Source organism: Pinus tabuliformis, chromosome J (assembly GCF_031772625.1).
Source record: "Pinus tabuliformis cultivar Carrire ecotype Pingquan chromosome J, CPIR1, whole genome shotgun sequence".
Taxonomy (NCBI): Eukaryota; Viridiplantae; Streptophyta; class Pinopsida; order Pinales; family Pinaceae; genus Pinus; species Pinus tabuliformis.
This window is the reverse complement of record NC_142295.1, coordinates 223,295,818-223,317,543: the sequence shown is the minus strand read 5'-3', so window position 1 is coordinate 223,317,543 and position 21,726 is coordinate 223,295,818. Positions and strand designations below refer to the sequence as shown.

Genomic DNA, 21,726 nt, shown 5'->3' with positions numbered 1-21,726 from the left:
GGAGTTTCTAAATTGCAGGGAGACCTCATCTCAGCAACCTTAGCCAAGCCATATCCACCCATGATTGCCAAAAGTCACTAAGGTCTCAATTCAAATTCTTATCTTATGAGGAAAACTTGCCATCTCCATTGAGAAAATCCAACCATCTTAAAGCTTTGGCTTGAGTTCTAAGTAAGTGCCTACCACTCCCATGCCTTATTTCCACCTTATTCATGTTTTCCAAGCTCCACCCCACCTTCTAGACCACTCCATAAGATTTCAGCCTATTCTTATAGTAAAACAAGGAATCGTATAGGTGAACTAGTACTTCTCATAGACATCCTGTAGGAAGACATGTAGTAACCTGTTTAGAGCCCGAGTCGAGAAAAATAATCACTAAAAGCCTAGATTAGGTCCCTAATTGCCCTCCAAGTCATTTAAACCATTATACTCTTTTTCCTTCACACCTGTCTCCCCTACCAAAGAACCAAGAAAGATTAGCATTTACATTTTTCAAGCAAAAATATAAAAAGAAAAAGTTATTTTATATTTATTCTTGCACACAACAGGTAGCACTCTTTAGATCAAATTTCATGCTTAGAATAGTTAAAACCTCACATGTGTTAAAATATGGTTCTTTTGCAAGCAAAGTATGTTAGCAAGTAGATAGAGGATTTCATGTTGTTTTGCAAGCATTTCTTTCAATCTTTCTTTCATGCAATAGACAACATTTCTTTTCTTCCAATTAGGATAAGTTTCCCTTCTCCAAATTGGTAATCAGACTTCTTCTAGTCAATAGAAGGTTGGTTTGAGAAACCCTAATGGTCTATCACCCTAGCTCAACAGTGACAAATAGTAGACTAGTTATATCTATTTGTGTATACAGCACTGCCACCCCCAAGTTTGTACAAACCCTGGGTTGATGAAGTAAAGTTGGTAGCCCCAGGAGTTGTAGCGTCCTTGCTGCAATAACGGTTCTCATCAGGGCCCCAAGAACTGGAGGGCCTTTGTTGGTGCTGCCATGATTGCCTGTCATCGTTGCTCCTTGACTACTTGTTTCCCCAGCCGCTACGTTTCGATAGGAGGGGATCTCTCGCCCCCCTCGTAGGTGTACTCATGCCTCTATCAGAAGGCCAAAGTGAGGTAGGTACACGTGAAGGAATCGCCAGTGCTGAGGGATTGTTGTAGAGGCGTCAGGGCTTTCATACCAAAATCCTAGCCGATCACATAAACTTCTCGATATTTTTCCAAGTGTTAATTTTGATCCTTACCAATTCACTATGATTAAAAAAACAATCATACAACTAATTATACCACTCTATAAATGAGTATAATCTCATAATATTTTTTTAAAATGGTTTGAATTTAACATTTTTAAACATGTAAATCATATGAAAACATTTTTCAGTTAATTATAAAAAAACAGATTGTCATTTTATGATCTAAATTTCACAATATAAGTGTTTGATTTAATTTTGAGTGAAGTGGATAACTATTTTCCAGCTTAAACTTAATGGATAATTACACTTCAAAAAAATAGAATCAAATTCTTATTACTAAGAATTTACATAGAGCTACTAACAATAATTATTTAAACTATTTTTCTAAACTATATTGAAAAATGACAATTAAATCATTACAACTAACGTATATATAAAATGAGTTAATTATTAAAAAAAAATATTATTAATTTTAAAACAAAAATCATTATTAATCATAAATATTGCTTTGGAAATTTTTTATATGGTATAAAATTATGATAATTATATAAAATAAATGTTCAACAAAGATGTTGATAGATATTATAATAAAATCAAATTCTTAGTAACTCAATTAACAATAATTAATTAAATTAATTTTCTAAATTATATTGAAAAATAATTTCTTAAAAAGTTTAATCATTAAAATTAATTATACTATGGATATATAAAATGTCAATTATTAAAAATTATAAAAAATATTATTAATCCTAACATAAAAAGACATTATTAATTACAAATTTTATTTTGAAAATTTTATATGTGATATAAAATTAATATAATTATATAAAATAAATGGTCAATAAAAGTTGATAAACATTTAAACATGATCTTATGATACCTTTCAATTTTTTTTAATGAGAACCCCACCTAATAGTGTAGAGAGAATTTAACTTATGATGCACAGAACTAAGCTAAGCCTCAAAGATCATGATACATATCACATTACCAACATTTAAAAAAACATTAAAATTAACTAAATTAAAACTTTATTATTATTATTATTATTAATTATATAAAAGAAAATTAATATGTATGTTAAACATATTTATTTTAAAAAGCACATACCAAAATTATTAGCTATGGAGATTCATCCCTATTTTACCATGAAAATTCTTAATTTGCAAATAACTTTTATTACAATACGGTGTGCCAATACCAATACCATGGCTTATTAATACCAAATATCCACCAATCATAATTCATATTCTTATGACATTATTTTTAATAAATTAATTAATTAAAAGAACCAAAATACCATAAGTACTTTTAATATAAACCTTAACTTTTAAACCATAATTACTATTAAAACCATTTTAAAATATTTAATAAAAAATAAATCTTTAATAATTAAACTAAAATTCTAAACATTCTACTCAAAATAAAAATACTTAAAATTATACCTATAAAATGTGTATGCCTTTAGAATATCTAGTTAAAAAATATTAAATATTATGCCTTTAAAATAACTAGTTAAAAAATATCAAATATTAGGGAAAACATTGAAAATCTTGTATAGCTAAAAATTAAAACAAATTCCAACTATAAAATATATACAAGGAAAACCTCAAAAGCTAAGGTATCATGGAGATATCAAATTTAATGCATCATTTCTATTCCATAAGACTCTAGTAACCCTTTCCACACTGAACCATCACTGCAGGTGGTTCATAACAACGACAGGTCTTAACATGCTGAAATTTTTGTGTACATTTCAATTCACCGCTAAAAAATTGAGAGACCAATGATTCAGAAGAATCGTCGTCTTGGACAGAACCAAGAATAAAAATCAACCGAACATTAGAAAAGGAGAAAGGCCTCTCCTCAGCTTCTTGGGATTTACAGTTAAAGGAGTCGATGTATATATGTATGTTTACGACCGACCCAACACAGACCAAGAGTGCCAATTTTCGGTGTATTAATGAAGTGGCAATATTTTCCATGTGAGTGATTCTTCCCTTACACTACTTCTTCATGGGATTGAGTTGTTGTCTTCCTCTTCCCAAAAGCTCTCTCATTATGTAAACTTCTCCACCAAGGTGTCAAAATTAATGGACTTGAGTTGCTCACTAGAATGTGGGGATTCAAGATAGTGAGAATATGTAAGATAGAAGGCCTTAAAAAAGGTTGTGAGACGAATGCCCATCTTCGTTCCAGTGACATCTACATTATGCCTAATGGATCTAATTTCAAAGGCTAGAGCCAAGGAGTTATTGTCTTTCAAATCAAGGTTAAAGAGTTTGACCATCAATTGAACAATCTCAAATTCAGAATGTGACTCATATAAATCTTTCAACTTCTTCAAAGAACCATAATAATTTGTAATTAAAACTATACGATGACTCACCTCTTCACTTACACAACTAACGATTAGCGCATAAGATTTGTTTTCTTTGTTCTCCCAAATGTCGAGATCTTTGTTTGATGTAAGTTTGGTAGGTGCATTGTCCTCCTCTCCTTCACATATGTCTTACCATAAGCCATTAAAAATAAAGGTATGCCTAATATTTTTGGACCAATCTCAATGGTTCTCTTTGTCAATTAGCATGATGTCGACAATAGATACAAGAGAATGCATCTTTGACAAAGTTTTTAAGTTGACATTGAAAAACTAATAACTTCAAATGTTTAAGAGATAAGATTTTCAGAAACCTTAAAAAAATATCCATGTCAGTCGAAACACTTGATACCATCACTTCATATTGTATTTAGATATGCCTCAATTTATTGAAATTCGATTCATTTATAAAATTATCCATCCCTCACCGACATTGTTGTATGAACCTTGTTGTTAAACCAACTTCATGATCTCGGTGCCTGTTTAGAGCTAGTCTTTTATCCCTTTGTCAAACTCTTTGTTGGTGTTTCCATTGTTGGCTAGCAGAATCAAAAATCCATCATTCGATATGTTAATCGATGGAAAATTATCACATGAAAATCACTTGAAACACATGTTACACAATATCTACATAGTAGGACAAATCATCATTGTGCACAACTAGATTCTACAAATGTATTAATTCCAACCTCATATATGAGTACAATACAAAGGAGTACAAAGAAGGATGTATTGTGAAACATCATGTACACTTAGGAATTAGAGAAACGAAATAACAAATCAAACAAAGACCATAATTAAAGGACCAAGAGATTGCACAGAATGGGAGGAAGAGTGGATAGTGTCTTTCTTCAACAAAGAGATTTGAACTTGCAACACGTCATGCATAGTTCAAACTCCTTGCAATTATTGTAATTGTTGAATAATCATACAACAATTAACAAAAGTATGTTCTTAGCATTGCATTGTATAATTACTATTATCAACCAACACCATTTTTTATGGCCATAAAGTTGGAATTTGGAATTAGAGATATTAATGAAAGTTGGAATGGTAACAATGATTGGCAAAAGAAGTGAAATATAAGCCATTGCTCAAATTTTGAATAGTTTTATCTAATTTGTAGGTTTCTAATTCTTACTTATTTAACCTCATAACATAATTCATGACTTAGTTACATTATTAGAAAGAATAATATTAATATTTGGGTAGTTTTTAATTTAGTTTTATTCATTTGTAGAAATGTTTAATTACAATTTTATTAGAAATCCTATTATAAAGAAAAAAAATCTCGTTTTATAGGCAGTTTTTAATTTGGTTTCCATTTAATCTGGATGATTAGTTTCCAATGAACTATATATATATATAATATTTTTTTTATTTAAAATAATAATCTAATTATATATTTAAATTAAACCATTAATACTATAATTAAAAAGTATAATACTGCAACACAAAAAATATCAGAGAAGTTTATGCATACTAATATAAAAGAAAAAATGCTTATCCTAACATATGGATAACTATGCATTTTCTAATTACTATTACCAAACAGTACCATGTTTTATGGTCATAAGGTAGAATTATGGTCATAAGGTAGAATTTGGAATTTGAGAAAATAATGGAAGATAGATTGATAAAATTGATTCACTGAGTAAGAAGTGAAATATCAATTGTTCAAATTTTGGCGAGTTTCTAATTCTTATTTGGTTTTGAATATTAATTAAACATATTTTATGATTAAAAAAATAGTATTAATGTTTTGTTGGTTTTAATTTGTTTTCATTTAATTTGTAGGTTTTTAATTTTTATTCATTTAATTTTATTATTTGTTAAATATACATGATTAAAAATTTTATTAGCAATTTTATTACAAAAAAAAATAATCTCATTTTATGGGTAGTTTTCAATTTGGTTTCCATTTAATTTGAATGTTTAATTTCCAATCACTATTAACTTTATTTTAATCATTATTTAAATATAATTAAAAATCTCATTACAAAAAATAATAATCTAATTTTGTGTTATAATTTTCAATTTGATTTTCAATTTTTCAATTTTTCTAATTTAATTTCAATCACTAATCAAACATACTGAGCTAAATAGAAAATTTATTACTAAGAAGAATAATCTGCTTAATAAAAAGATAGAAAAGAATAATCTCATTTTTTAGAGTAAATTTCAATTTGGTTTTAATTTCCTTATACAGATTTTCAAATGTCTAAATATAATTTTAACCATTAATTAAATATGTTTAATTAAAAAAATTTATTACAAATCTTATTACAGTGAAAAATAATTTCATTTAAAAAAAATCAATTTGGTTTAAAAAACTCATTCCAAATCTTATTACAAGATCCAATAATCAAATCTTATAACAAGAAAGAGTAATCTTATTTTACAAAGAGTTTTCAATCTGGTTTTAAAATCTAGTCTTAAATCTCATAGCAAGATAGAATCATCTCATTTTTAAGGCAATTTTCAATTTAATTTTTCAGGTTTCCAATTCTCACTTGTTTGATTTTAAATATTATGAAGAATAATCTCATTACAAGGAATAATCTCATTTTAGGGGCAGTTTTCAATTTAGTTTCCATTTTAACTTTTCATTTTCCAATTCCCATTAATTTGATTTTAACTATTACGAAGAATAATCTCATTTTGGTGGGCCGTTTTTATTTATTTTCCATTTTCGATGTAACTTGTGGTTTCCAAATCCCCTTAATTTCATTATAGCTATTAATCAAACATGGCTCTTTAGAAATCTCTATCACATGAAAAAAAACTCTATTAAATTGTTTCAGATCACAAGGTAGAATAATCTCTTCAAAATTGATCCATGTAATCATATGTATTTGACGATAGTTACTCTTTCTTCCAGAGAAGATATACATGGAGCTTAAACATAAACTTAGATACTCTATACATGACATTTAGTATATTTGAGAGAAACAGCCCTATGGTTGATGCACTCTGGCATTTTCATTGATTCAGTACTCTGATACTTTGATGCGAAGTCCTTTAGGAGCCACAACCCCGGGAAATTTCAAAATTTCATCTCCCCCGACCTCCTCCCATCTGTCAATAATAAAATTTATACCGAAGAGACGAGAGTTACCAGATTTATCAAATGGGCATTATGAGATAACAATAATAAATGCTGTGGAATAGATTATTACCTGTAGCAAGTGACAAAATGGTGGAGAAACATGGATATCTGAACTAAACCCAATTCCTTGCCTGGGCACAGCCTGCTTCCTCCTCCGAAATCCGTGAAATACATGACGGAGTCACCGTTATTTTCCTGAATAGAGCTATACACATTAGCCCTGTGTGACTACTCTATATCATTGGATTTAAATGCAACAACTACATACGCACCTGCCATCACCATGGGTTAAATGCGGAGAAGTCTGGATAGAGAAAATTATGGTGATGGGCTTCTGTCATGTAAACATAAATTTTCCATCCTTTGGGAATCATGAAACGTTTCATTTCCATATCTTGAGTTGTTTTTATCAAAACCCCATTTATAATAGTTGCAAGTCTCAACGTTTCATATATCACCTGCAATCAATGAAAGCTTCTTAAGAAACAACGAGGTAAGCAATCAAAATCTGTTAATCAAATTTCAGTGAAAGTATTTTTCACGAAAAAATTTTAAGGATTTAAACATGAGGTTTATTTATAATATTTTGGATTACTATTTTGATTTGAAAAATTATTGAAATAGCATTTCATATATTACTTGTCTAAAAAAAATTAAGAAAATCAGTGTGTATATTTTGCAGGTCTGGGGCAATAGAATCAGAAAAATATTTGGCAATAGAATCAGAAAAACATTTCATTTTGGAAAGTGATGCATTCAAAGGCATCAGAGAAAAATTATGGCAATATATAAAGTTATGGTAATATGTTAGCACCGGTTTCTTGGCATTGGCATTGTCTTTTTGGCAAGGAGATTGTTGGAAGATTGGGTCACCTCATCATCAATTTGAATAAGAAAAAGACTGAATTACAAAAAGCTAAAAATAAAAAACTAATAGTACCATAAACTATTTTTAATCTATTGGAGATTAAAATATCAATTCATTTCTTGCTAACACAGATAAAAGTTTTTGACGAACAAAAAAGAAAAAAATAAAATGTATATATTATATTTAAGCAAACACATTTTTTGAAAATTTAAATATTATAACTAAAAAAACTTTTAAACCAAATGAAAGAATATAATATATCCTAACAAAATAGTCTAGTATCAGGTTTCGCCCCCTAAAACCCCTCTGGAAACAAATCTGGTTTATGATGATTCACATACACTCTGAGTAAACTTCATAGACTTGTAGTCATCCCAATTGACAGTTTCGCCGGGATTTTTTCTCTTCTGAATTGCTAGGTGTTCTTCTTGCAAGCAGACAGTCAGTTTTATGTATATATTCAGAACAAAAGCCTTAGATCTGAGAGATATGGATAGATTTATATTTATATTATATTAAACTCACTCTAAGCTCTTGGAGAGCCTCGGGACTGTCATGGAGATACTTGATAGCCATCATGGTTGTGGTGGAAACTATTTCGTAGCCAGCATTGATGACAGATATTAGTAAATCGAAGATCTGTTCATCTGTGAGCTTGCAATTAGCAGATGTGCCATCTGCTTCTTCTTCTTTGTCATCGAGAAGCATTGCAATCCTATCATTATAAGTGTCCATGGAAGCCCTCCTTTCCTTGAGCACTTCTCTCAACATTCTCAGGATATTTTCCCTTGCCTGCACATAATGAGCGGTAAGGGTGATTGATTATTCTTCAAGTGTCCAGAAAATCCACCTAAAACATTCACCACTAATGCATATTCTAGTTTAGGGTTCACAGCATTTGCCAAACTCTGGTGTGTAGAAACACATTACTGGTTTTTGGGGGTGATTTACATACCTGGAAACCACGTTTGTAGCTGGTACCAGGAAGATTTCTAGGCATGGAAATGGTTCCTTCCACGAGTTTACAAAATTCTGACAAAAATGCCTCTGCCTTCGGACCAGACTTGATACTCATTACCTACTGTAAAGACAAAAGCAAAACCATCTGCAGCCACCGAATCATGGATAGTTATTATTATTTATTGGACATTATTGTATTTCTTGGCCATCTTTATTATAGATTCCTAAATTTGATGGGGAAGAACTAGGTTAACAATTATTTTTACTCTCTTTTTCTCCTGGTCCTTGGGATTTCATTATTTTATTTCTTGGGGATCTTCACTGCGGATTCCTAAATTTGATAGCCAAAACAGAGCCTTCATTGCTTCGTTCATTGTCTGCTCTTGAGTTTTATCCCTGGAAGACCGAATTTGAAGGGCGAGGTCATGATATTCTATCGTCTGCAACTTCATTGACAAAACAAAACTGAACAGAGAATCAATATGCAAAAGAGCGGGCCGGCCTTTTTGAAAATATTTGAAATGACCGCGGGAGATACAGATGTGCGATTTTTCCGGTTGACGAAGCTCTGAAGAAATTCGAATGTGGTTGCTGAAATATAGATGAGCACTGAATTTTGGGCGCTTAAATTCAAATGGGCTCATTATTTAAATAACATTAATGCCGTGATTACTATCAGTGCATCGGAGTGCACTACTTGCATTGATTACGCTGAACCGTTGGGCAACTCGGGCAGGAACACCGGTGCTGGAGGCGGGCAGGAACACGCATCGCCGAAACTGGGTGAGGGGAGATGGATGCATGGATGCATGCCCATGATCAATGGTCGTGGTGACGTCAAGCTCCTGTCAGGTGAATGTAAGGACGGAGCATTAACTTTTCTATAGAGGTGGATTTAGGAATCGCCCTATTGAAACATAGTTATATGCATCATGTCATGTCTTGCTTTTCGTACATTTGGAAAAGTTTGTGAATTTAAAATTTTAATTACGCATTTTATCGTTTTCTGCTTGACTTGACCATGTGAAAAACGAAATATTAATTTAGCACAAAACTCCTAATCGAAACCAAATTCTAATATTTATCAGCACGTTAATTTTCTGTTATACTTCGGACAAGCTCTCTTCAACAACCTGGCGGACCCTTCTTTTATATTCTTTGACATCACTGAAGTAGAACTTAGCAGCATCTTCATTCGCAGGAGAATCTGGATTTGGGTCAGACAATAATGACTGCACCCAAATGATACAAACATCAATATTTAGAATCAATAATACTGGAGCTAAAATCCTTTGTAGATTATATTTCCCTTCTTTTACAATGCCACATTACAAGAACACCTCACAACCAAAAATGTACCTGAATTGAAGCGAGAACTGTTGGGACATCGTAGGCTGGGCACCACTTGTCTTGCAAAATGTCCAAGCAAATACCACCAGCTGGATAAACTGCACACTACGAACCAAACATCACTTCGTTGATGATTACCAAAGAGCTTTTTAAAACTATGATCTGATATGCCCGGTAAGTGTTTGAGAAGAAGAAAGGCAGATTTCATTGTTCTTAAATAAACGTAATGAATAATCAATTTGTATTTACTGAAAACTAAGAAATGAAGTTTGGGTAGACAACACCTACTATTCGTGTGAAACATCTTCGACTCAAACCTCACCTTTGGAGGTGTGTTAGGGTAACTCTCCTCGAACTCGAGCGCTAGCTTGAATATGCCTAGAAATTTGCGATACAAAACTCATCAGGTTCAGTTAATCGAAATTTCTGAAGTAGACAGAAAGTCTTATTTTGGAGAAATACTGTTGGTGTACATGCACCTAGATGAGCTCCAGTTGTTAGTGTACATGCACCTAGATTAGCTCGAGTTGTTGGTGTACATGCACTTAGACTAGCTGTGTTGGTGTACATGCACCTAGATTAGCTCCAGTTGACTTATTGCTTGCATGTGGCACATGTACACATTAACATAAGATAAAGCACACTTAGCTTTAGTTAGCTTTAGTTATTGCATGTACAACTAAGCTTAACTAAGTTGCTTTTATGTATTTATTCTAAAACTAATATTGTAGAATCAATTTCATTCTTTTCTCAGTTCTTGCTCGCTTCCTTCCTTCTCTTGCAAGCTTGTTTATTGTTTTGCAGATCTAGATCTGTGTATCTCAAAAATCTTACATGGTATCAGAGCACAGGGATTTGTAATCAATGCAAAAGCAATTTTATTTGCAGGTTCAAAAGATTGAAGCAACAACAAAGAATGGAGTCTAAATTGGAGTTTCCACAATTGACAATTCTCACTCCATATAATTATTTCGAATGGAAGCAAAAGATTCAACTTCATCTCAGAAGCAGAGGCTTATTTCGAATAACCATGGAAACGGAAGTTGAACCAACATTGGCAATGGAGAAAACAAGATATTTCAATCACATGGACGAGGCCTTCGGCATCCTATGTTTATCTATTTCTCCGGAACTACTATTTCATGTTCAATCATGTTCAACTCCGAATGAAGTATGGAAAATATTGGAAGGATTGTTTGGAAAAAAGGATGAAATGCAAGGTCACATTCTCGAAAATGAGTTAAACTCATTAGATCCGAGAAACTTTGAGAACATTCAAGATTTTTTCGAAAGGTATAAAGCCTTGTTGGTTCAGCTGAAAGGATGCGGGATCGACAAATCCAAGCAAGAAAATCAGTTGATTCTTTCCATTTTATCAAAACTTGGTCCAGAGGATGCAGTATTCGTCTCTACATTCCACACAGTCAGATCTGCAACTGGTGGAGATTGCAAGATGCCCACACTGGATTCTTTTATTCAGTCTTTGATGCATGAACAAGATAAGCTCATCAAAATGCACACACTTAAAAATTTCAAAGCGCATGCACTTACTGTGCATACAAAAGGAAAGGAAAATTCCAAAGACCATCAGAAAGGAAAAGGGAAGAAGGATCCTGATCCAAGAAAGGGAGGACATCCCAAACCCCCTGACGGATCATCTGGCTCAAAGGAAAGGAAAGGAACGAAAGGGAAATCAATGTGCAATTATTGCCACCGTGGTTTTCATCCTAAATCTGCATGCATGAAGAAGAATATAGATCTTATGGTGTAGACACTCCAGCAACACAATCTTGGAGACCACATTCCTGAGAATGCTAAGAAGAAGTTTGGAGAAAAAGCACCAGATCCAAGAGGTAACGGGCATGCTTTGATTGCTCTTCATTCTGCACCACAAGAATGGATCATCGATTCAGGAGCTTCACATCATATGGCTTCTTCAAAGGAATCCTTTTCTTCTCTACATGCATACTCCGGTCCTCCCATTCTCATGGGGGATAATTCTGCAGTTGCAACAACTGGAATGGGAAGAGTGCAATTCGAAGATGGAAGTTTTGAAAATGTCTTGCATATTCCAAGGCTTTCTGTGAATCTTCTCTAAGTGTATCAGATGACACACACAAGCAGCGGAAGGAAAGTGGAATTTACCCCAGATTCCGTGAGCATTTATGACATGAAAACTAATTTGAAGATTGCATCTAGCAAGGTAAATGATCAATCTCGTATGTATACATTTTCTGATTTTGTTACTCAATCAGATTCTATTTTGTAACTTACGCATGCAAATGAAGAAAGTAGGATTTGGCACGAGATGTTTGAGCACTTGAATTTCAGATATATGCAATAGCTTAGTAAGCAAGGGATGGTCAAAGGATTGCCAATCATTGAATTTTCAGATGGTGTTTATAATGGATGTGCTCTTGGAAAGCATCCACAAGAAAAATTCGAGAAGGGGCATGCATGGAGAGCCTCTTCACCTTTGGAACTTGTACACAGTGATCTCATGGGTCCATTTCCGGTGCTTTCAATGAGCAAAGCAAGATATGTGTTGTCATTTATAGATGATTACACGAGATTCACTTGGGTTTACTTCTTGAAACTCAAGTCTGAAGTTTTTCAACATCTAAATATTTTCAAAGCGCATGCGGAAAGTCAGTCTAGAAAACACATCAAAATACTCCGCACAGATAATGGGACAGAATATGTCAACAAAGATATCAAGAATATTTGTGATGAAGCAGGAATATAGTTGCAGCATACAGTTCCTTACACTCCACAGCAAAATGGCGTGGCTGAAAGGAAAAATCCATATTTGAAAGAGATGGCTAATTACATGTTGCATGCAAGATCTCTTCTGTCGAAATTGTGGGCCGAAGCTATTAATTGTGCCTCATACATCCAGAACAGATCTCCTCATAAATCTGTTACTGGAAAAACACCTTTTGAGGCTTGGACTGGCATGCAACCTGAAGTTAGTCATTTTCCGCATTTTTGGATCTCGAGCATGGGCCCGCTTTCCTTCAGAGAAGAGAAAGGCTTTGGAGCCTCAAAGCAAAGCATGCATGTTTGATGGATATTCTGATGAATTCAAAGGTTACAGATTGCTTGATATCCACACTCAAGAGCTCTTTATTGAAAGGAGTGTAAAGTTTGACGAAGATATTTCACATGCACCAGTAGATGAACTTATTACCAAATTTTCATCACCACTCATTGATGAGTATGGATATGAAACTTCAGACCAACATTCTGATGAAGATGAGTCTTTTCTTGTGACCCCTGTTAGACCACCAGTTGTTGAACATTGAGATCATACTTCTGCATGTAGTTTGGAAGATTCTCGACCACCTTCAACACAAAAATGGCACAGCATGAGTGATATCCTTGATGATCCTGCCTCTATCCCTCTGTTTGAGGAAGATCCGCAAGCACTCTTAGCTATGGAGCCATCCATGCCCATGCATGCTTATATGATGCATGGATCTAGTCCACAAACTTATGCAGAAGAAAATGGGCATCCTGAATGGGAAGCCGCCATGGATGAGGAATATAACTCTCTCATTGAGAACCAGACTTGGGATTTGGTTCCGCTACCTTCAAATCGCAAACTTGTGAGATGAAAGTGGGTTTACCAGACCAAGAAAGCATCAAATGGCCAAGTTAGTCAATATAAGGCACGATTGGTAGAAAAAGGTTTTCAGCAAGTACATGGTGTTGACTATGATGAGACTTTTTCTCCAGTGACAAAAATGGATTCCATTCGGCTAGCTCTCTCCATTGCAGCAGCAAGAGGATGGGAGGTGCATCATATGGATGTGAAGAATGCCTTTCTTCATGGTGATCTCGAGGAGGAAATCTACATGGAGCAGCCACCGGGATACATGCAGAATTCATCTCTGATATGCAAACTAAAGAAGTCTCTCTATGGCCTCAAGTAGGCACTTAGAGCATGGTATGCAAAGATGGATTCTTATTTGTTATCTCAAAAATTTTTACGCTGCAAATCTGATTCCAATGTTTATTTTCTGAAGAAAATTGACTCCTTGTTGATCATAGTACTCTACGTAGATGATCTTTTGATAACGTGTAGTTCAGCTTCTGTCATTACTAACATCAAAACTGCATTGCATAAGCGGTTTTCTATGACAGACATGGGGTTGCTAAATTTCTTCCTTGGACTAGAGATCCATCACCGTGATTCTGGCATTACCATTTCTCAACCAAAATATGCCAGAGATCATTTGGCATGATTTGACATGAGTGACTGCAAGCGAGCAGCCACACCTTTCTTATCAGGGATAAAGCTTGAGAATGGCAAAGACACACCATTGGTTGATTGCACATTGTATCGCCAGCTTGTGGGAAGTCTTCTTTATCTCACTAACTCCCATCCTGATCTCTCCTATGCTGTCGGAGCAGTTTCCAGATACATGCAGGAACCACATGAGTTACACTGGAATGCTGCAAAGCACATCCTTCGATATGTCCAGGGGACAATCACCTATGGGATTCATTATGCAGCCAATTGTTCTTTGAATCTCATCAGGTTCACAGATTCAGACTGGGCTGGCGACACCACTGATCACAAGTCTATTTCCAGCTATGTACTTAGTTTGGGATCCGGCCCAATTTGTTGGTCAAGTAAGAAGCAGGCTGCCATTGCTTTATCATCAGCAGAGGCCGAGTATAGAGGAGCAGTCAATGCCACTATTCAGGCAATTTGGCTACAACATTTCCTATCTGAGCTTGGGATTAGTGTCCATCATCCAACTGTCATCTCGTGCGATAATCAAAGTACGCTAAAGTTTTGCAGAGATCCAGTGTAGTGGCAGCGTACCAAACACATCAAGATCCACATGCACTTCATTAGAGAACTCATTCATGATGGGATCATCGATCTTCAGTACTGTCCTAGTTCCGAGCAGATTGCTGACATCTTCACCAAGACTTTCACTGAGCAGAAGTTTCGATTCCTACCAGATCGTCTCGGGGTGAAGGACACGACTGCCTAGCAATTTCCTTTTCTCTACTTTTGCATTATATTTTGAGGGGGGGTTTTCTTCCCACTGGGTTTTCCCTCTTTCCTCGTTTTTATGCATTGTATATGGGTACCTAAAATGGCCGTGTTGCCGGGACTCATTCATTTGGCATCACACTGACCTAAGTTATGCTTAAGGGGGGTTGTTGGTGTACATGCACCTAGATTAGCTCCAGTTGTTGGTGTACATGCACTTAGACTAGCTGTGTTGGTGTACATGCACCTAGATTAGCTCCAGTTAACTTAATGCTTGCATGTGGCACATGTACACATTAACATAAGATAAAGCACACTTAGCTTTAGTTAGCTTTAGTTATTGCATGTACTACTAAGCTTAACTTAGTTGCTTTTATGTATTTATTCTAAAACTAATATTGTAGAATCAATTTCATTCTTTTCTCAATTCTTGCTCGCTTCCTTCCTTCTCTTGCAAGCTTGTTTATTGTTTTGCAGATCTAGATCTGTGTATCTCAAAAATCTTACAAATACTCATCGCCATCCCATGGAGTGTCTGGAGGCCTGCAAACAATTATGGACACAGGTCAGTCAACTACTTGGATCTAATGTGAAAAAAAGGAGCGTATTCATATGAATCGAAATTTTCGAAGCAGATATATGATTATTATTATTTAATGATGAAGGAAACATATAAAATTACAGAAAACCTAGTATACAAACCTAAAAATAACGGCATCCCATATCATAAGATTGCCCTCTCGCGGTTCTGCGCTAACACCTGCAGGGGCGTCATCTTCCAGACTCTTCAGATCAGCCATCAATCTCTTCATGCACGCGGTAGACTTACTGCCTCCCGCCATCCTGGTTCTCTAGATACCACAATTACTAGGATGCAACCGAACAACTAAGAAAAGTTGTTGGGATTGAACAAAAGTTCAAGAAGAATAAAGGACTTCAACGGCTGTCCGTGATTATAACCATGTGAATAGCCCACCTCTTTCTTCTCTATTTATAAACATTTTTTTCCTTTAAATGTAGGCGTCGCGTCCTTACATCAATAGTGTTGTTTGTGTTAATAAACTTAAATGACATTGGGTATGTTGGTTGTTAAGTTTTATTTTTCTTTTAAATAAAACTTAACAATCATTATTATACAATCATTGTTAATGATAACAAGTTAAGTATATAACAAGTTGTGTATATTTTTGTGGGAAATTAATAGAGCTTTATAGAGATTAGTTGGGTAATATGATACAATTTGATATATCATGTTTTGTGATGCTAATTAGATAAATATAAATGAATACTACCACATTTGTGACCTTAAGGTTAGAATTTATTTTAGAGTTCCTAAACATTAAAAAGATGGAAATGGAAAAATGTGTAATGAATACTACCACATTTAAATGTGACCTTGTAGTGTGAATACCCCGCGTCTTTCTTCTCTATTTATAAACATTTATTTCCTTTAAATGTAGGCGTCGCATCATTACATCAATATCGTTGTTTGTGTTAATAAACTTAAATGACTTTGGGTATGCTAGTTATTAAGTTTTATTTTTCTTTTAAGTTATTCCAGGTATTAAACAAAACTTGATAGCCAATGAGGAAAACTCAAAATTTTAATTGCTTAATCTGAATCCATTATTTCTTATTGTTCGTAGTTTGTCGAGGTAGAGCATATATGTGTTTTACACCATAAAGAGTAAGGTATGTTGTATGTGTAAGAGCAAAGAGACTAGTTAGTTATTCGTTAGAAATATAAAATAAGTAAACTATATATAATACACCACTCATAAATTTATTTTGATTTTATATTTTATTAATTTTTTTTAATAATAAAATTTATGTGTTCCTGATATAAAATTAAATAGTAAAAAGTTTGAAATATAAAATAAATTAAACTATATATAATACACCACTCATAAATTTATTTTTATTTTATATTTTATTAATTTTTTTTAATAATTAAATTTATGTATTCCTGATATAAAATTAAATAGTTAAAAAGTTTGAGTTTACAGTGAATATAGCTTAACCATACAATCATTACTATGGATAGAATGCTGTATTTTATAAAATAAATAAAATGTAATTTTTATGGAAGTTTAATAGGGACACAAATAAATAATAAGTAAATTTATATATGTATATATAAAATTAAAATGTAAAAAAGTTTGGATTTAAAGTGAATATAGGTTAGCTTTACAATCGTTATTATTGATAGCATGTTGTATTTTATAAAAGAAATAAAATGTAATTTTTATAGAAATTTTATATGGACGAGTATAAGTTGAATAAGATATTTAGATTGTAATGTTTAATGTTTAACAATATGTGTTTCCTTCCAAGAGGTCATAATCTCAATTAAAGAGTATTGTAGAGTATCTCTACCTTTAGGCTTTAGACTTTAGCAATCATATAGCTACCTAGAAGTAGTCCCTTTGTAACACAAACAAAGTAGTCTCAATGATCGTCGTGAAGTTGGATTACTATTATTATGCCATCATTGTTAATGATAACAAGCTGTGTATATTTTTATGGGAAATTAATATATTTTTATAGGGATTAGTTGGGTAATATGATTCAATTTGATATATCATGTTTTGTGATGCTAATTAGATAAATATAAATGAATACTATCACATTTGTCACCTTGGGGTTAGAATTTATTTTAGGGTTCCTAGAAATTAAAGGGTGGAAATGGGAAAATGTGTAAAGGATTTTGTTATGTAGTGATAAATTGCACTGTGTTTATTGAAATATGGATCAAGTGGAAAACCTAATATATTTCCCCCCAGAATTTTAAAATATTTCAAGTTAGAGTTTGACTAACAATCGTCCAAGGAGAAGAGTTAACCATGTTCTTACTCTAGAGGTTCTTGAAACAAATTATTGGACAAAGTCTCTAAGATGAAAGTATAAAACTCTTGTTGAAGGGTTTATATTCTATTTAAAAATACCATCCAAGAGTTTTAGATTGTAATTAATATTCTAGGAAGAAGGTTTGCTAAAAAATAATTTATGGAGTGCAAACTATCAACCAAGAGTTTATATTCTACTTAATGTCTCTTGCTATAGACATTAGATTCTAACTAAACACTAAAATGAGAGTTTGAAATTATAGATAAACCTCCTATCCAAACTTTTAAATGGTAGCCAATTCTTCCCTAGACCATGAAAATGATAGTAGTTTCTTCTATCCTATCCCATAAAAATGAGAGGAGTGGCTTCAGTGCCATAGGAGTTTGCATCATTGTGGAGCGAAAACGACAAGTTGAGTGCCAAGTAAGTGGCAAGACCGATGTTTCTCGGTTTCAATGCCTCACTATAAATAGTTTTTGTTTTTAAGGTTAAACCCTCATGTGAACCTAAACTCAAAACCTGACCTAGATATTTACAATTAGATTAGTGTTTTACACATTATGTTGGGCAAGGGGAGTATTTCTCTTGCAATTCGTATGTAATCTCTAATCCTTAGTTTAATTCTAGATCAAGAGGGAATTTTAATATATACCTATTGTTATTTTAATGGTTTTATGTGCAAATACACATTATCATTCCAAAATGAAGATATTGTGCATGTCTACTAAGAAAGGGTGACCTCATTAGCTTTTGATGGGAATTCTTCTTCTTCTTAGACATTGGCAATTCTAGATTGACTACTTTACTTTGAAATTTAGTGACATTTTGTCCATCTTTTGTTCTTCTAACTGTAAGGTATCTATGTAGAGTAATATCTCTTGTTATGCCTCAATTATTTCACTTCTTGTTTTCTTATTTATCAATTTTGGCGGTGGGGGTGTTTCCACGTGAACTTTATTTTTTGTGACCCTTGCATATACTTTTTCCTGACCTCCCATGATAGATTAATGTGTCTCATGTCTACATGGAGTTCCATGTGTTCTCCTATTTTTGTCACTTACGAGTCTCTGCCAAAATTGTCTTAGTATGACTCATATCATGTAAATAACTGTAATCAATACTTCATTTATAGATTTAGGTAATTTTCATGGTGTATATTTTTGAATTTACCTTCCATAGTTAGGTGTGAAAGTTTATCATGCTTTTTGCGAAAGAATTGTAGTCCCAATTACCTGTTTGGAAATGTTTGACATTTATGGTTTTCCTTGTAGATTGTAGGGTGTAAAGGTTGTAACATTTGTTATATGGTAGAATTTTTACCATACCTAAAGTTGTATCTCTTCTTGCATTGTTATATTGTTCAAGTAGAATAAGAAGTCTGTTAGGTCCCTATACTACTAGTGTAATCCATTATTGTTATTAGTAAAACCCCCTTATTATTTTGGTGTGCCCATGTAGTCCCCATATTGTTATTATTGTGTCGTTATATTATTATTATTATGTCGTCTCTCATTATATTATGACCCCTTAGACTCCTATATATAGAAAGAAGGTCTTTTCATTTTTATCATCCAAGAATTGTTCATTTGGGTAATGTAAAGGAGGTTTTCCCCTCAAAGAGGCTGAATTCTAAGATGTTTATCCTTCTTTTCTATCTTTTTGAGCTTGTTTCATAAAATTTTCTATCACAACTTTGGATTCTAGGTTTTTTCTACTCCAAACAGACCATCGTGGACTTTTCGCTATATAACTAATTTTTTTGCGATGTTTTAGTAGCTAAACAACAAACACATTTGAGCTGAAATCGTTCTGAACTTTGGGTCCAAATTCTAGAGCTTGTATCGCTATATTTTCAGAGATATGATCTGAGGAAGTAAGGGTTTTTGGAGACTCTTGAATTACATTCCAAACAGGTGACCTAGGGAAAATCGTCATAACGTTTGTTCTGAGCATCAGATTGAAATTTCATCAGAATTTCCCGAAAGAGGACGACCTGTAGTTTTCTCTGTATCACGTTTAGGTACAAAGGTCAAAACAGTGACACGTGGAACTTTGTACAAGTTTGCTCTATTGAACTAGTCTATAACCAGGTCACCATGTGAGATTTGGCATAAATGTTCCTTGGAGAATCCAATATTTATCATACTTATGGGGTTAGAAAGAGGACTCTAAGGGCTACTGCAGAACCTAATTTCAGATATTCGAGATCCACAATTACAGATATACAACACATTCAATATCGAGATCTTACAAAGTGAAAAAATATGTGTAGGTTTTTTTTTTTTAATTTTGCATAAGATTGGTTTGAAAAATTATTTTGAAGGAATTATTAGGGAGTATTGAAGAATTATTAGCATTAATTGATTCCCCAAAGAAATAAAATAGAAACACCTAGGAAGCAACATGAAATATCTAGCATGACTCGTGAAGAAGAGGAAGAAATGCAACACCATATATCAAAATTACAAGATGAAGTACAACAAATTTCACTCTCACAAAAGGTAATTGAAGCAAGATCAATGGTGCAGAATCTAATATGAATGGCATGAATGCTAATATGGATGGAATGGAAGCTAAGATAAATGGAATGGATGCTAATATGAATGGCATGGAAGCTAAGATGGAAGAATTGAAAATAAATTTGAATAAGTTGCTACAAGAAATGGTTACTAATAGTGAAAGTATAGTAAAGGAAACTCATGATGAGAAAATCTTTTTCGTTCTCATTAATTGTTGAAAACAATAAATTGAAAGCATTGCAACCATTTGCAGCATAGGGAGCAACATACAATACAATCCACACATATGATACTAACTAAAACTCACTTAGAGGTAGGAGAACCACCACCGAACCATGAATCACTTATGATTCCCCCCAAGCTAAGGTTCTTGCCACGGATCAACTGTCCTCAATTGATCAATGCACTAGGTATTTAATACCCTCCTTAATGGTTTACTTTCCATTATTGGCGTCTAACTTTTATGGATTTTTTCCATTTCCATAGGTATTTTTCAGAAGAGCTCGTCTTGATCTACCATGAGGCCTCTCCTCATAAAAGCTTGTCTTTATCTCCCACAAATATTTAATGCTCGATGGATCTTTATCTCCCATCAATGTGATGGATCTCTAATCCATCCAAGCATATCTAGAATCGCATCTAGAAGCTTTATCTTGAAATATTCAACTCTATCCAATTCATCAATGGGATCTGGCACTAATATCCTCTGTCTTGGTGTTCCACCCTCCAAGTGATATATTTGATTAATTTATTTAATAACAATTTTTTTTCTCATATTACATATCACACATACCTTTCCTCATCTTAGGCTTAGAATAATTCAACCCAAAAAGGAGGGTATCCCACCTAGCCTTCCACAACTTAGGTTTACAATAACTTAGCACACAAGGGATGGGTGTTACATACTTCGCCCCTTAAATTTTACGCCATACTCGATGTGTCATTACATCATTTCCTTGTGCATAGGTAGTTGGTTTCTCAATCCATAGCTTTCATGGTTCTGCCATCTTATGTCAATCTTCCGATGTACATCGATCACAAGGAGTGCTCCCAACACATCTCATTCCATAGCTACATCGGTCTCAAGCAGTGTTCTCCTTTCACAAATACTTGTACATTGCATTGAAACCATTTGTGAGAATTTATAGATGCATTATTTTAACTATGATAAATATCATAATCTGTTACTTAATATTACTAAAGCAGTTATTCCATATCATTTATTTTATCTGAAGAATGCATGTTCTCTTCTTGCATTCATCCAAACCTTTGTGATATTGTCGAACACCTGCTTCTTGTAGTCTCTCTGCACACAACACATGAGTTAGCATATTTTCCTTATTAATATGTCTGCAAGGTCATAATAGACTAGTTCACGTAACAATATATATTCATTGCGTATGTATGCCAAATTGTCATTAACCATGGTTACTTATATGAATCTTACTTTCCTTCTTCTGTGTAACCTCCTGGTCGATTGCCCTGG

General features: G+C 33.5%; 1 protein-coding gene and 1 pseudogene across 1 annotated transcript; both read right to left on the bottom strand.

The window, feature by feature from the left end:
- Window positions 1–6,522: 6,522 nt before the first annotated feature.
- LOC149226521 (cytochrome P450 85A1-like) lies at window positions 6,523–8,676 on the bottom strand (annotated as a pseudogene).
- A 133-nt stretch (window positions 8,677–8,809) lies between these two features.
- On the bottom strand, window positions 8,810–15,716 carry LOC149226520 (ubiquitin-conjugating enzyme E2 1-like). Its single transcript, XM_089380220.1, has 7 exons — window positions 15,577–15,716; window positions 15,394–15,417; window positions 10,152–10,243; window positions 9,873–9,961; window positions 9,623–9,745; window positions 9,224–9,358; window positions 8,810–8,959 (listed from the first exon to the last, which is right to left on the bottom strand). The coding sequence occupies exons 1-7, from the start codon at window positions 15,714–15,716 to the stop codon at window positions 8,810–8,812; spliced, it is 753 nt and encodes a 250-aa protein (XP_089236346.1).
- Window positions 15,717–21,726: the final 6,010 nt, after the last annotated feature.